The 16,976-nt window shown below is 46.8% G+C and overlaps 1 protein-coding gene across 15 annotated transcripts in view; it reads left to right on the plus strand.

The window, feature by feature from the left end:
• The window catches only part of PLXNB1 (plexin B1), a 210,951-nt gene that overhangs the window by 181,322 nt on the left and 12,653 nt on the right, over positions 1 to 16,976 (plus strand). For 14 of the 15 annotated variants that reach the window (XM_075130149.1, XM_075130148.1, XM_075130152.1 and 11 more), the window contains 6 exons: positions 1,376 to 1,522; positions 2,354 to 2,531; positions 6,743 to 6,846; positions 8,066 to 8,150; positions 8,626 to 8,792; positions 15,046 to 15,206. In XM_075130149.1, coding sequence (XP_074986250.1) covers positions 1,376 to 1,522; positions 2,354 to 2,531; positions 6,743 to 6,846; positions 8,066 to 8,150; positions 8,626 to 8,792; positions 15,046 to 15,206 — 842 coding nt within the window. The remainder of the gene's footprint in view (positions 1 to 1,375; positions 1,523 to 2,353; positions 2,532 to 6,742; positions 6,847 to 8,065; positions 8,151 to 8,625; positions 8,793 to 15,045; positions 15,207 to 16,976) is intronic. The other variant, XR_012669163.1, reaches the window with a different exon arrangement.

The following is a 16,976-nucleotide window of genomic DNA, read 5'->3' on the forward strand; positions in this document are numbered from 1 at the left end:
ATTCTCCATCCATGGGAAGGGGGGGGAAGCCAAGAGAAATGGAGACTAAAAGAATACCACAACCCTGCTGCATTAATATAGATCAGCAGTCTGAGCGCCTGCTAAAATGGTGTCACAAATTACCCTGTGTGCAGAGAGCAGGAGAGGAGAGCTGGGTTGCTCACAGCATGGGTTGCATCCAGCACTTCATCAACCCCCTCATCTGCACTTTTCAATAAGCCTGCAGCCAAGGGCTAAGCTGGACTGTTGCATGCCCACATGTTGGTCTGGCAACCACAGCCCTACCACTGTAATAGCTGAGTGTCTCACACGCATTAGTGGGATGATCTGCACAACACCCCTGTGCGGGAAGAAACTGGTGTGAGCTTATGATGGGGTTTACAGACCCCACACAAAGGCTAAGGGAGTGAAGGAGTATTGTGGGCCAAGAGGGCCCTACCCCTCAGCAGCTGGTGAGCATGCACCAAATGGAGGACCTGCTTAAAAGGGGACTTTGACAGTCAAGCAGGCGGAGAGTGAAGGAGAGGCTGTCTGTAGGGAGGATGCCAGATCGCTACTTCTGGGACAGAGCAGCCTACAGGAGAAGGGTCTGGACTGTGGGTAAGACCTGGCCAGGGGCCCCTGCTTCCTGACAATGGAGAATACCTGGACCCTGAGACATGAACTGAGAAGTCCCCATTTGGCTGTTTGAACTGTTGAGACTCATTGGGAACTCTGCTAGGGAGAGGCAGAGTGCTGTGACCACATCCCAAACTGAAGAGAGAATGGGGTGGTAGGAGTTGGCCCAGGAGAAGCTGGTCTGATGTATTGGCCAGAGGGTGCTGAAACACTTCTTGACCCTTCTCCCTTGGGCCCTGCACTGGGACCTGGTGGAGAGGTACCATACCCCTGTCTGGCTGGGAGAACCTGGGGAGCACTGGGGAATGAAGGACCATAACCCAGCTGCTAGGCTTGTGGACTGCCTAGCAAGGCCATTCCAGACTTTGGGGGACAGTTGAGCCAGAACCTGCCCACAAGGCCTATGCAGGCTCCAAAGTGAACCTGGCTACAGAGCTCCATTTTACAGATGAGGAAACTGAGGCATGGTGTCTTGCCCCAGGTCACTCAGGGATGCTGTGGCACACATGGAATTGAATCCAGGTCTCATGAGTTCCAGTTCAGTGCCTCAGCCCCACCAGACAGTTTATCCTGAACATGGAGCAGGGATGGGATGGGTGGAACCCTCCGACTTGGATTCTTTGAGTTGCTTTGTTGACTGGTGCCTTTGGCTATGCTCCTGGAGGTAAAGGGGTCCATGTTCTGAGGCCTGAAGTCACTGTCAGGCAGAATGAAAGTGACTTCTCTCAAGAGTTGAGCCTCTTTCTATCTCTGCCAGGACTCTGTCGGCGAGCCGCTGTATATGCTCTTCCGTGGAATTAAGCACCAAGTAGATAAGGGACCAGTGGACTGGGTAACAGGAAAAGCCAAATATACCCTGAATGATAACCGCCTTCTGCGAGAGGACTTGGAGTACCGGACTCTGGTGAGAACTCCCTACTGCACATCTCTTTGTGCCTTCTCTTCCCTCCTTGTTCTGAACCAATGAAACACCATCTCCTAATCCAGTGGTTCTCAACCTGTGGTGCATGGACCCATGAGTCTGCGGGACTATGTCTAAGGGGTCCTCAAAAGACTTAGACTGAAAACTGTGTGAACAGAATTCAACTATATACAGACAATAGATTTCCAAAGGGGTCCGCACCTTCATTTGAAATTTTAGGGATCTGCAAATGAAAAAAGATTGAGAACCACTGTCCTAATCCGCCCTGAGTCAGGACTAAACCTACCCACTCGCTAGTGTCCTGTAACTGCCCACTGGAAGCCATAGCTTTACACCAGGATCTGGGGTTGGCATATTCCCCAGTGTAATTCAGAGCTGCTCTGCTATTGGTGGCCTGAAAAGGTCCAACAGCCAGGGACTGCCAGAGCAGAGCAGTATTCTAGCCACATCTCCTCCTCACGGCTACATCCACTGCGGAATCATGGGAGAAGGAGGAGGGGCCGCAAGAGGCTGCAGCAACTCTTTTCCAGCTGAGGAGGCCGCCTACATAGAGGCAACCTTCAAGAAGCCTGCTGAACCAGCTTTACATGCCCTTCATGCTACTTGAAGCAGGACTGAGAATCTGGCTCATTATATTCATGGTATTCCCTTCCCCAGTGGTCTGGAAATGTAAAAGGTTTATCATTAATATTAATCACTTATTAGTGGTTTGCTAATTGTAAGTGTAACTATGGGGGGAGGGGAGTGCAGGATTGATTGCTACTCAGGCTCTTCACCTTATGCAGCCATTTCAGCTATCTTTTCTTTCCCCAGACTTTAAATGCTTTGACTCAAACTGAAGCTACTGTGGGAGAGGCAGAGGATTCTCAGGGTGTCTCTGTGAAAGTGCTAGACTGTGACACCATAACACAGGTGAAGGAGAAAATCCTAGATCAGATCTATAAAGGAACGCCATATTGTCACCGCCCAGACCCAGACTCCCTGGACCTTGGTGAGCACAATTCATTGATAGCTCAGTGATGAGGTTGAAGAGTGGGGTTATCTAATAACTGGCTCCTGTGCCATTGGTATGCCTCACACTGTCCATTCAGCAGAGAATGGAGACAGTCCCTGTCCCCAGGAGATTATGTTCTAGTCTGGATTCAGTGTGACACGATCAGTGGGGGAGAGGGATAATAGCAGGAAGTGGGGCGGAAAAGAGGATACTTGTAATCTGCTGCTGACACCTCTTGTTTGCATGGTCCCTTGTGTTTTTTTCACTTTTTGTCATTGGAGGTAGCTACTGGGCCTGACTAGTTATTGTCAGAAGGGTTGTAGAGGAAGGTGGTCTTTGAGAAACGATTTGAATGAGGAAAGGGATGTGTGTGAAAAGCATATGGGATCAGAGAGGGCACTCAGGGTGTAGGAGACAGCATGGGACTGGTGCAGAGGTGCTAGAAGGTTATGGGCTCAATCCAGCTCTTATCGAAGGCAGTGGCAGAACTCCCATTTACTTCAGCAGTGCAGGATCGGCCCTAAGTGGGCTAATGAAATGCAGGGCTCGTGTTGGCGGATAAGCTCTCCAATTTTTCCTCTTTTGTTCCTTTTTCTCAGTTGGCAGCAGTCAGGCATCTGCACACTGATGTATTCATAGGACATGCTCTCGCTCAGTAATGCATTGCGTGATTCAGTGTTTGCAGCTTACTCTGGACACACTTCTTGACATGCCTCCCTCTTCTCCCATCCCTCCTGGCCTCTGGGATGTGGAGCCATCTTCCTGTCTATAATTGTCATTGCTTGGGAGGGAGGGAGAGGATGACTATGGCCAACAGAATTACCAATGAGTAATGATCCCATATTGATGCTGAAAGCTCAGGTTTTAGCTTGGCAAGGAAGGCTGAAAACACAAGTCTGAGTTCCCCTATATTGAATTCTGTAGCACTTAGAACTCCACTCTTCATTCAAACCATTCATTGCCATTGCAGCAATTAATCCACGGATGCAGACAGATAGAAAGAAGGTGGCGGCAGCAGCTCAAACAGGTTGTTGGGCCCCCCTCTCCTGTGCAGAGAGGCTGCTGTGCTCCCAGCTTTACAAAGTTTGTAGCCTATGCACAATGAATGCCAGGCAAGGGTAAGATGCCCATGTCTGCGCTAGCAGGGTGGCTGGGATGCCTTTACTCATTTAAAGTTCTTTGGGGCAAGGACAATATCTTCATGTCTTCTGTGAAGTTCTAGACATTCTGGCAATAATCTGCTGTCCTATGTCAAATAATGTTTAGAAGTGTGAGCAACAAGAGTGATGTAGTGGTGGGAGTCTGCTATAGACCACCGGACCAGGGGGATGAGGTGGATGAGGCTTTCTTCCAGCAACTTGCAGAAGCTACTAGATCGCACGCCCTGGTTCTCATGGGTGACTTTAATTTTCCTGATATCTGCTGGGAGAGCAATACAGCGGTGCACAGACAATCCAGGAAGTTTTTGGAAAGCGTAGGGGACCATTTCCTGGTGCAAGTGCTAGAGGAGCCAACTCGGGGGGGAGCTTTTCTTGACCTGCTGCTCACAAACCGGGAAGAATTAGTAGGGGAAGCAAAAGTGGATGGGAATCTGGGAGGCAGTGACCATGAGTTGGTTGAGTTCAGGATCCTGACACAGGGAAGAAAGGTAAGCAGCAGGATATGGACCCTGGACTTCAGGAAAGCAGACTTTGACTCCCTCAGGGAACGGATGGGTAGGATCCCCTGGGGGACTAACATGAAGGGGAAAGGAGTCCAGGAGAGCTGGCTGTATTTCAAAGAATCCCTGTTGAGGTTACAGGGACAAACCGTCCCGATGAGTTGAAAGAATAGTAAATATGGCAGGCGACCAGCCTGGCTTAACGGTGAAATCCGAGTGGATCTTAAACATAAAAAAGAAGCTTACAAGAAGTGGAAGGTTAGACATATGACCAGGGAAGAGTATAAAAATATTGCTCGGGCATGTAGGAATGAAATCAGGAGGGCCAAATCACACCTGGAGCTGCAGCTAGCAAGAGATGTCAAGAGTAACAAGAAGGGTTTCTTCAGGTATGTTGGCAACAAGAAGAAAGCCAAGAAAAGTATGGGCCCCTTACTGAATGAGGGAGGCAACCTAGTGACAGAGGATGTGGAAAAAGCTAATGTACTCAATGCTTTTTTTGCCTCTGTCTTCACGAACAAGGTCAGCTCCCAGACTGCTGCGCTGGGCAACACAGCATGGGGAGTAGGTGGCCAGCCCTCTGTGGAGAAAGAGGTAGTTCGGGACTATTTAGAAAAGCTGGATGTGCATAAGTCCATGGGGCCGGTCGAGCTGCATCAGAGAGTGCTAAAGGAATTGGCGGCTGTGATTGCAGAGCCATTGGCCATTATCTTTGAAAACTCGTGGCAAACGGGGGAAGTCCCAGATGACTGGAAAAAGTCTAATGTAGTGCCAATCTTTAAAAAAGGGAAGGAGGAGGATCCTGGGAACTACAGGCCAGTCAGCCTCACCTCAGCCCCCGGAAAAATCATGGAGCAGGTCCTCAAAGAATCAATCCTGAAGCACTTACATGAGAGGAAAGTGATCAGGAACAGTCAGCATGGATTCACCAAGGGAAGGTCATGCCTGACTAATCTAATCGCCTTCTATGATGAGATTACTGGTTCTGTGGATGAAGGGAAAGCAGTGGATGTATTGTTTCTTGACTTTAGCAAAGCTTTTGACACGGTCTCCCACAGTATTCTTGCCAGCAAGTTAAAGAAGTATGGGCTGGATGAATGCACTATAAGGTGGGTAGAAAGTTGGCTAGATTGTCGGGCTCAACGGGTAGTGATCAATGGCTCCATGTCTAGTTGGCAGCCAGTGTCAAGTGGAGTGCCCCAAGGGTCGGTCCTGGGGCCGGTTTTGTTCAATATCTTCATAAATGATCTGGAGGATGGTGTGGATTGCACTCTCAGCAAATTTGTGGATGATACTAAACTGGGAGGAGTGGTAGATACGCTGGAGGGCAGGGAAAGGATACAGAGGGACCTAGACAAAATTGGAGGATTGGGCCAAAAGAAATCTGATGAGGTTCAATAAGGATAAGTGCAGGGTCCTGCACTTAGGACAGAAGAACCCAATGCACAGCTACAGACTAGGGACCGAATGGCTAGGCAGCAGTTCTGCGGAAAAGGACCTAGGGGTGACGGTGGACGAGAAGCTGGATATGAGTCAGCAGTGTGCCCTTGTTGCCAAGAAGGCCAATGGCATTTTGGGATGTATAAGTAGGGGTATAGCGAGCAGATCGAGGGACGTGATCGTCCCCCTCTATTTGACATTGGTGAGGCCTCATTTGGAGTACTGTGTCCAGTTTTGGGCCCCACACTACAAGAAGGATGTGGATAAATTGGAGAGAGTCCAGCGAAGGGCAACAAAAATGATTAGGGGTCTGGAACACATGACTTATGAGGAGAGGCTGAGGGAACTGGGATTGTTTAGTCTGCGGAAGAGAAGAATGAGGGGGGATTTGATAGCTGCTTTCAACTACCTGAGAGGTGGTTCCAGAGAGGATGGTTCTAGACTATTCTCAGTGATAGAAGACGACAGGACAAGGAGTAATGGTCTCAAGTTGCAGTGGGGGAGGTTTAGGTTGGATATTAGGAAAAACTTTTTCACTAAGAGGGTGGTGAAACACTGGAATGCGTTACCTAGGGGGGTGGTGGAATCTCCTTCCTTAGAAGTTTTTAAGGTCAGGCTTGACAAAGCCCTGGCTGGGATGATTTAATTGGAGATTGGTCCTGCTTTGAGCAGGGGGTTGGACTAGATGAACTCCTGAGGTCCCTTCCAACTCTGATATTCTATGATTCTATGTTATAAAATAGTAAGTAACAATCCTAATAGACACAGGGCCTTTAAACATACCTTTTCCTGTAACACATGCTGCACATTTGTGCTGTTTTGTATTACAGCATAGAAATTGTGTGGTTACATTATTGCAATGTACATATCCAAAGGGGTAGAGTGTGTTGCTGCTGGAACTTTACCCCGCATTTCCTAACAGCTATGAGATTAAACTTTCAGCACTCATGCAGTGCACTGCTGATACAATTCTGGCATGTTATTAGTCTTACTTGGCATTGGTTTCTGCTTATTGAAAGTGAAATATACAAGAGAGTTTTAAAGACAGTTCAACTTTCACAGTAAACATTTTTTTTATTTTCTGTTTTCTGTGTTTTGATGACTGCAGAGTGGAGATCAGGTCTGGCTGGTCACCTGATCCTTTCGGATGAGGATGTGACCTCTGTCATTCAGGGGACCTGGAAGCGCCTGAACACTCTTCAGCACTACAAGGTCAGAACTGAGCATTCTTCTTCCCTTCCCCTTTTCAGTGACCTTTCAATTCCAAGCGTACACTCCGCTTCTAGATTTGACTCTCGCCTGATCCCATCTAAAGAACGTTTTTAGTCCCACCTGTGATGTGGTCAAGCCTCTGACTTGCTCATGACACAGGAACTGCTGTTCAGTCAGTGTAACCTCCTCTGTACTCTGCATCTCCACCTCTGACAGCTTGAGCCAGGGATGTTGGGGAGGCAAACGGTGTCTGAATATATAGCCCTAAGCTAATTTCTGGAGATGCTGTAATCAGGGCAGGGTTGCTGGATCTGTTGGTTAGCGCCTAAGTCCTTTGACTCTGGAAATTAAGACTTAAATCCTACCTTCGCTCACAATTGAAAGCAATTTTGGTGCACCTCTTCCTACTCCTACCATAGATTTGTCACCATCAAAGAACCAAGCAGCAGTCACACAAGGATTGTGGGAATGTGAGGAAAAATGATTAGATAAATGGGTCCCTTTCTGGGCACATGGAAAATTTGTGGGGCTAGGAAATGGCAGCTGTGCTGTTCAGCACTTCACTCTGTGTAATTGATTCTAAAGCCAGTATGGACCATTATCTTTCACTTCTCCTTTAGCCTCTGTCAAATGCACCCTTCACCGCAGTATCTGCTGTCACTCTACCTCTATACTGCTCACCCCCTTCTTTCCTTCTTTCTCAGTATCTTCTTTATTTAAGGTTGTAGAAGTTGGGTTGCACTAGACTGTATCTCACTGCTGTCGTTGTCGATACACCATGTTGCAGACCTGCAATTGTGTAACTCTTCTGTCAGCAGGAGACAGGCTTGCTGGTTGAAGTCAATATAAGGGCTACTTGCCAGTATAGCAGATGATGGTCTCCAGAGCTGGGATGAGGCTGCTGGGAATGAAAAATAATGTTTAAAATACCTTGCCCTTACCTTGCCTCAAAGTACCTGACAGACATCATTGACCCTCACAGCCCTTTTTACAGATGGGGAAACTGAGACATGGAATGTTGAAGAAACTTTACCAAGCTCACAGAGTGAGTCAGTAGCAGAGCCAGGAATGGAACCCTGGGGTCCTGAGTCCTAGTCCCCTCTTCTAACCAGGAGACCATTCTTTCTTGTGGGTGGGCTGTTGTACTGTTTAAAGTCTGCCTGTCACACTGAGGAGAAATGTACAGCATATTGTTAACCCAAGTTCTGCTTGTACACAGGTGCCTGATGGAGCAACTGTAGCTCTGGTCCCACGTCTGACCAAACATATCCCCAGGGAGAATCAGGATTACGTCCCTGGAGAGAGTGAGTCTGATGCTTAAGGCCTTAACGTTCCATCCTCATAAAATAGTTTCACAGAGTCCATAAGCTGGCAAGCTAGGACTTTGTACTCCCAGGCAATAGACTTAACTTTATGGTAACCCCCAATAGCTACTGGGTGAGTTGGGCCTTCCTCACTATTAGCATTGACAGGATAGCCAAACTGTCAGCTCCAGGAGCTTCTGTAAGTGTCTGGGAGCCAGAGGCCCCTAAAAACAAGAAATCAGGGCCAGCAAGGAGAGTCCAGCTTGAGCTGGAATCTTCTAGTTGCTAACCACAGGGGCTGGGTGCAATCCATAGCTAATAGGCCCACCAGTTAATAAACCTAGGGCCTGGGCATAATCCCTATCTTGCTGCATGTTCCCTTAGTGCAGGGAAATCTTGGGGCGGCAAGTGGCTTCAAGCAACGTGGCCAGTCTCTGAGGGGAGCCTAGAGATTTCAGTAATATTTATGTTTCAGAAACGCCGATGCTGGAAGATGCAGATGAGGGTGGAATAAAACTTTGGCACCTAGTAAAACCAACTGAAGAGCCAGAGCTCCCCAAACACAGGCGAGGAAGCTTACGGGATCGGGAGCGAGCCAAGGCCATTCCTGAAATTTATTTGACACGTCTCCTCTCTATGAAGGTAGGAAAGAACATAGTGTTGGATTAGCTAAACTGGGTCATGCCTAGGATACTTCCTTCCCCAATGGCCAGGGCTTGGTGCTAAACCCTCAAGCCCCAGGGTGTGCTTTGCCAGCTGTGCAGCACTGCACATGAGGAAATAATTCTTTGCTGCCCAAATTACTGATGTATTTATTTGTTGGTTTCCCTGTAACTCCAGCACCATAATATCTGAGTTACACATGGTAAGGGAGTTGTGCTCCGGCTCTGCTCCAGCTCCAGGCAAGAACCTGCCGCTTCACTGCTCTGGAGCTGCTCCGTGCTCCAGTTCCTGGCTCCGCTCCAAAGCCCTGATTTACAGACAACCCATTACCAACCATGAGTGGAGCTCTATAGAGCTCCATTGTTACCCTAATATCACAAAACCAAGGTCAGACACTTCATCCAGATAACAAATCATTGTATCAACCAGCCAGTATTCAGGCTGTCCGACTGCTACTGACAGAGATTGCGCTACAAGATATCCTACTGCAAAGAAGAAAGTTCTCCATGAGGAAGACTTACTCCTCTAAATGGAAAGGATTTTTAATTTTGGGCAGCCCAACACAACCATGACCCATTGAAAGCCTCGGTACCTAAAATCCTCGATTTATATTCTGCATTTTTGAAACATTCTGGATGCTTGTTCAGCTCCATCAAAGTCCATCTTGCAGCAATCTCAGCATACTCCTCACCCATGTAGTCATGTTCAGTTTTTTCCTGTATCCCACAGTATCTAGATTTCTACTTGCTTATCCACCAATCAGAGAACCCCCTCTGACCTGGGATCTTAATATTGTCCTTACAAGTTCCCTGGAGCCCCCTTTGAGCCTCTCTCTTTATAGAACCTTACTCGCAGGACCGCCTTTTTGTTCACCATCACATCAGCCAAACAGGTCAGTGAACTTGCATTGATCATGGCTGACCCTCTTACTCAGCATTCCAGAGAGGGAAGGTGGTGGTCAGACGTCATTCCCAGTTTTTTCCTAAAGTTGTCAGATCTCCTGCTTTCTTTCCCAAACCCCATTCCTCTTCAGGGACAAACTAACTTCGCACCGGGGATGTTTCACAAGCCTTGTTCTATTATCGGGAAAGGACAAAGCCCTTCAGACAGACTCCTTGTCTTGTTGTTGCCATCTCTGGTGCCTCTCAGGCAGGCCATCTTCCAGAGAATACCTCTGTGGATTACCCAGTGTATTTCAATCTGCTATCGCATGGCTGCTACCCTTCTCCCTCCAAACATCAGAGCTCATTCCAGTAGAGCACAGGCTGCTCCTCTGCCTTCTTCAGCTATCTGAACCTGGCAAGGCAGCTACGTGGAGTCAGCCCCGTACTGCTGTTAACCGCTATGCTCTTGACCTGGGGCAAGATGAGATGCCAGATTTGTTAGGTAACGTCACAGTCACGGTTCAGTCAGTGCAGGTTTGGACTCCTCAGTGTCACCTTCCAGATGGGCCACTGCTCATCAGTCACCTAGGAAGAGATCCACATGGACGTGTACTTGAACTGAAAACAGTTACTTACCTTACTGCTTTGACACATCATCATCCCGGATCTCATGGCCCACCCTCCAGCCCTGCTTTTTGCGAGCCTCTTTCCCTGCCGTTCTGAATTAGTGACAGAACTGAGTGATGGTTGTGGTAGCTGCTCTGCCCTTTATGCCCTTGGGTGGGGAGCGGGGGCACAAGGACACGCATGGTGCAGGCACAGTCGAACGGACACTCCTGATCAAATATTCTGATCTCCCATTCATGGGACACATGTGTACCTACAATGGGATCCATGCAGACAACAGCCTCTCATAGAAGGTAAGTGACCACTCTTTACAGATGGGAATTGAGTATAGCCTTCTATTTTATTTAAAGTTAATTTTGTAAGGCAGTATTACGCTACCGTGGGTTTGGCTCTGGTGTCGACAGTTTCAAGCTCAACAGAGTGAAAGTCACCTCTGCTATTTGCTTCAGATTCAAGGAACACATAAAGACCCAGAATAGTGACCATACACGTACTTACAAGTATAAGGTCTAGTCTGTTTTACAAGTTTTATTAAAGGTACAGTTAAAGTTATGATTAACCAAATATATAGAAATTTTATACAGACCTATGCACAAGTTACAAATATAGTCATACTTGCATTCTTAATGATATTCTTAAGGTCTGATGGCTGCCTTGCTAATCAGCAGTAGAGGGATGGTTCCCGCTGGAGTTTCCTCTAGGGCAGGGGTGGGCAAACTTTTTGGTCTGAGGGCCACATTGGGGTTGCAAAACTGTATGGAGGGCCGGGCAGGGAAGGCTGTGCCTCCCCAAACAGCCTGGCCCCTGCCCCCTCCCACTTCCCGTGCCCTGACTGCCCCCCTCAGAACCCCCGACCCATCCACCCCCCCCGCTCCTTGTCCCCTGATCACCCCCTCCCGAGACCCCTCCCCCCCGACTCTAACCACCCCTGCCCCCGGGACCGCTCCCCCTATCCAACCCCTCCCTGTCCCCTGACTGCCCCCCCCATGCCTATCCACACCCCCGCCCCCAACAGGCCCCCCAGGACTCCCATGCTTATCCAGTCCGTCCGTTCCCCGTCCCCTGGCCACCGCTCCCCACCCCACAAGAACCTCCGCGCCATCCAACTGCCCCTTGTCCCCTGACTACCCCCCAGGATCCCCTGCCCCTTATCCAACCCCCCGGCCCCCTTACCATGCCGCTCAGAGCAGCATGTCTGGCAGCTGTGCTGCCTGGCTGGAGCCAGACACGCTTCTGTGCTGCCCTGCAAGATTGCGCAGCCCTGCTGCCCAGAGTGCTGCTCGCGTGGTGGCGTGGCTGCAGGGGAGGGGGGACAGCGGGGGAGGAGACAGGCAGGATGGTCCTGCGGGCTGGATGTGGCCCACAGGTTGTAGTTTGCCCACATCTGCTCTAGGGAGCTTAACTTTCCTAATCTGGGCACCCTCTATTTTATAATGTGATTCTGACTATACCTCATTAGGATTTATGCATATAGTGTACCTGCAGTTAGGGTATGTGTTAGAAAAATGTGACTACCCAGGTATGTTGTAAGCAAAAAAATTACTCATATTGTTAATTTTTCACAATATCACCCATTGGCACCTCTTTTCCTATAATCTTGCGGCATAGGGTCATTCTTTGGTCACTTATTTATGTCAAGCATTCTTTAAGCCTATGGCATAGTATGACTAAACTCAAATCTCACAGGCCTCACCCTGTAGGCCTTACGTTTCAGCCCTGCTTACTTAGATACCTAATACATAATTATCCCTTCTGACTACTGATCAATCTTATATTTCTATAATCCTACAATTTAAATCTATTTGGCATACAATGATTATATATATTTTAGTTAATTGTAACATTGCACAATAAATGAACAATAAACTAAAATCATTGGCTACAGGAGACACAGTGAGACTAGTGTCTTGTGCAGGGATTCTGTGGCACGGCTGGGAAAATAATCTCTTGAGTCTGTCCAGTGCCTTAAACACAAGTCCACCCTTCCTCACATGCACCCTATTGTGGAAGGTTGTGTTTCCTTGTTCTTAGCTTACAGAAACAAAGACATGCTCAGCAAAGAATTCTGATTTTTTTTCCCCCTCCCTTATCCTTTCCCCAATAACAATAGTCTTTACTGAGTTCAGTCTGGATTTCACTGAGACCATAGTATGGAAATTGCTGTCCTCGGATAGGTGTCAAAACTCCTTCTTGTGTCTGAAGAAGGACCCTTTTCCCTTCTTATTCCGCTTGATCTATGAGCAGCCTTCAGCATGTGAACTGCACCATCTTTTGTTATGGGCTATCTCTCATTCCTTCCTATTGTGGTTCCGCTCATTTTACCCACCCTCAGACACCTCCTTTGGTTCCCCAGCAATTTGAGGATCAAGTTTAATATTCCCCTTGTATACAATCTGGTTCTGATTTGATGGGAGGGCTACTTCTGAATGAAAGGAAGTGACCTGCAATGAGCTGGAAACAATTGAGCCAAATCAATTGGAGTGGAAGAATTTAATCAGAAAAATGGGAATGGTAGTTGGGAATTGCTTAAGAACACTTTACTAGATGCCCAAAAAGCCACAATCCCAGTCAAGGAAGAAGTCTGTACTAATTGATTGAATAGGTTTAGAGGGGAAGTGAAGGCAGCTATAAAAAATTAAACAATAATATATAACAAATGGAGGAAAGGGGAAATTGATAGTAATGAATATAAATCAAAAGCTGGGACTTGTAGACAGCTGACAAAGGAATCAACAGGACATAAGGAAAAATCTATGGCCAGCAAGAGTAAAGGACAGTAAGGAGTTTTTAAGTATATTAGGAACAAAAAGTTTTAAAAGATTTAAAAATGGAAATGATAAAATTATGAATAGTAATCCAGAAAAGGCAGCAGTGTTCAATAAAAAGAAAAGGAGTACTTGTGGCACCTTAGAGACTAACCAGTTTATTTGAGCATTAGCCGTATGGAGTTATGCTCAAATAAATTGGTTAGTCTCTAAGGTGCCACAAGTACTCCTTTTCTTTTTGCGAATACAGACTAACACGGCTGTTACTCTGAAAAGTGTTCAATAAATACTTCTGTTCCGTATTGGGGGGAAAACAGATGTCATACCATATGATAACACTCTTTCTATTACACAAGTATCTCAGGAGGATGCTAAAGAGCAGCTATTAAAATTACACATTTAAATGAGTGGGTTCAGATAACTTGCATCCAAGGATTTTAAAAGAGGTGGCTGAGGAGCCTGATGGACTGGTAGTGTTGATTTTTTTTCAGTAAGACTTGGAACACTGGGAAAGTTCCAGAAGACTGGAAGAATGTCAGTATTTAAAAAGAGCAAAAGGGATGACCCAGGTAATTATAGGCCTGCCTGTCTGACATTGATCCCAGGGAAGAAAATGGAGCTGCTGATACAGGATTAGATTAACAAAGAATTGAAGGAGGGTAAAATTAATGCCAATCAAGATGGTTTTATGGAAAATAGATCCTGTTAAACTAATCTGATATTTTTTTTTTACGAGATTACAAGTGTAGTTGAGAAAGGTAACCGTGTTAGGCTTGGTACCACATGACATTTTGATTGGTGCGGGGGAACTAGAAAAAGATAAAATTAACATGGCACACATTAAATGGATTAAAAGATGGCTAGCTGTTAGGCTGCAAAATGTAATTGTAATAGGGGATCTTCATTGAGTAGGTGTATTTCCAGTGGGTCCTGCAGGAATCAGTTCTTGGCCCTACGCTATTTAAAATTTTTATCAGTGACCTAGAAGACAACACAAAATCGTTACTGATGAGGTTTTCAGGTTACGGAAAAAATTGGGGAGTGGTAAATAATGAAGAGGACAGGTCACAGATTCAGAATGATCTGGATTGGTTAGTAAACTGAGCTTACGCAAACGACATGCATTTTAATGTGGCTAAATGCAAATATACACATGAAGGAATGAAGAATGCAAGTCATGCTCCTAAAATGGGGGACTATCCTGGGACACATGGACTTTGAAAAAGATGTGTGGATCATGGTGGAGAATCAGCTGAACCTGAGCTCCCAGTGTGATGCTGTGGCCAAAAGGGTTAATGTGATTCTGGGATGCATCAACAGGGAATTTTGAGTAGGAGGAGAGAGGTTATTTTACATCTATATTTGTCACTGGTGTGACTGCTGCTGAAATACTGTGTCCAGTTCCAGTGCCACAATTCAAGAAGTATGTGGATAAATTGGAGAGGATTCAGTGAAGAGCCACAAAAATGATGAAATAATTAGAAAACATGCCTTATAGTGGTAGATTGAGCTCCTTGAGTCTATTTGGCTTAACAAAGAGAAGGTGTCTTGATTACAGTCTATAAGTACTTACATGGGGAACAAATATGTAATTTTAGTCTCTTCAATCTATCAGAGAAGGGTCTAACGTGATCCAATGGCTGAAAGGTGAAACTAGACTGAAGTGTAAATTTTTAACTGTGAGGGTGATTAACCATTGGAACAGTTTACCAAGGTTTGTAGTGGATTCTCCATCACTGGCAATTTTTAAATTGGTTGGATGTTTTTCCATAAAATCTGCTCTAGGAATTACGTTGAGGGAGTTCTCTGGCCTGTGTTATACAGGAGGTCAGACTAGATGATCACAATGATCACTTCTGGCCATGAAATCTATGAAAACCTTTTCCCTACCAAGGCGCTGAAATATTTATTTACATTCTTCCTATTCATTTTGCATGATCTTTGGCTTGTCCACAGGGGACCCTGCAGAAGTTTGTGGATGACTTGTTCCAGGTGATCCTCAGCACCAGCCGCCCTGTGCCTCTGGCTGTCAAATATTTCTTTGACCTGTTAGATGATCAAGCAATGCATCATGGAATCCTGGACCCTGAGACCATTCATATCTGGAAGACAAATAGGTATGGAGTCATAGTAGCAGCCTGACACTTCCCTAGGGCAAACTGTGGCCCCTGGAGTACTTGCTAGTGGTCACATGGTGCTGGCAGCTCCTATTTCCATTGGAGAGAAACAGTAGAGCACCCATGCACTGTTGATTGGAGATTTTAGTTAGCAGTGTCTCTAGGTCCACACCTGGACACTAGACATCCTTGTGCTCTGGTGTGAGCGTATATTGGTAGGCGCAAACTCACCACCGCTTCAGTTCCTTCTCAACCGCCTTTGTCTCACGACAGTTTAGAGTAGTGCCCACTGCTTCTGTAGCTTCTTTGTTGTTTTAGGCTTAGTTTGTTTCTCATAGCTCCTTGGTGGTATATGCTGTCAATGAAAGATTGTGACAAGCGCACATCAAATTCTCTCACAGCACTTTAAGGAACTTCCGTTCTGAGTCTATGGCTACCTATTCATTCCTCTGCTTCTTGTTCAAAACATCATAGAATCATAGAATATTAGGGTTGGAAGAGGCCTCAGGAGGTCATCTAGCCCAACCTCCTGCTCAAACTAGGACCAACACCAATGAAATCATCCCAGCCAGGGCTTTGTCAAGCCAGGCCTTAAAAACCTCTAAGGATGGAGATTCCACCACCTCCGTAGGGTAACCCATTCCAGTGTTTCACCACCCTCCTAGTGAAATCGTGTTTCCTACTAGCTAACCTAGACCTCTCCCACTGCAACTTGAGCATTGCTTCTTGTTCTGTCATCTGCCACTACTGAGAACAGCCAAGCTCCATCCTCTTTGGAACCCCCCTTCAGGGAGTTGAAGGCTGCTATCAAATCCCCCCTCACTCTTCTCTTCTGCAGACTAAGTAACTCCAGTTCCCTCAGCCTCTCCTTGTAAGTCATGTGCCCCAGCACCCTAATCATTTCTCTTGCCCTCCGCTGGACTCTCTCCAATTTGTCCACAGCCTTTCTATAGTGGGGGGACCAAAACTGGACACAATACTCCAGGTGTGGCCTCACCAGTGCTGAATAGAGGGGAATAATCACTTTCCTCGATCTGCTGGCAATGCTCCTACTAATACAGCCCAATATTCCACTGGCCTTTTTGGCAACAAGGGCACACTGCTGACTCATATCCAGCTTCTCATCCACTTGTAATCCCCAGGTCCTTTTCTGCAGAACTGCTGCTTAGCCAGTCGGTCCCCAGCCTGTAGCGGTGCATGGGATTCTTCCGCCCTAAGTGCAAGACTCTGTACTTGTCCTTGTTGAACCTCATCAGATTTCTTTTGGCCCAATCCTCCAATTTGTCTAGGTCACTCTGTATCCTATCCCTACCCTCCAGCGTATCTACCTCTCCTCCCAGTTTAGTGTCATCTGCAAACTTGCTGAGGGTGCAATTCATCCCATCATCCAAGTAATTAATAAAGATGTTGAACAAAACCGACCCCTGGGCACTCGGCTTGATACCGGCTGCCAACTAGACATGGAGCCGTTGATCACTTCCCGTAGAGCCTGACAATCTAGCCAGCTTTCTACCCACCTTATAGTCCATTCATCCAATCCATACTTTTTTAACTTGCTGGCAAGAATACTGTGGGAGACCGTATCAAAAGCTTTGCTAAAGTCAAGATATATCACGTCCACCACTTTCCCCATATCCACAGAGGCAGTTATCTCATCATAGAAGGCAATCAGGTTGGCCAGGCATGACTTTCCCTTGGTGAATCCATGTTGACTGTTCCTGATCACCTTCCTCTCCTTCAGGTACTTCAAAATGGATTCCTTGAGGACCT

This window comes from Caretta caretta, chromosome 7, assembly GCF_965140235.1.
Source record: "Caretta caretta isolate rCarCar2 chromosome 7, rCarCar1.hap1, whole genome shotgun sequence".
In the NCBI taxonomy this organism is placed as follows: Eukaryota; Metazoa; Chordata; order Testudines; family Cheloniidae; genus Caretta; species Caretta caretta.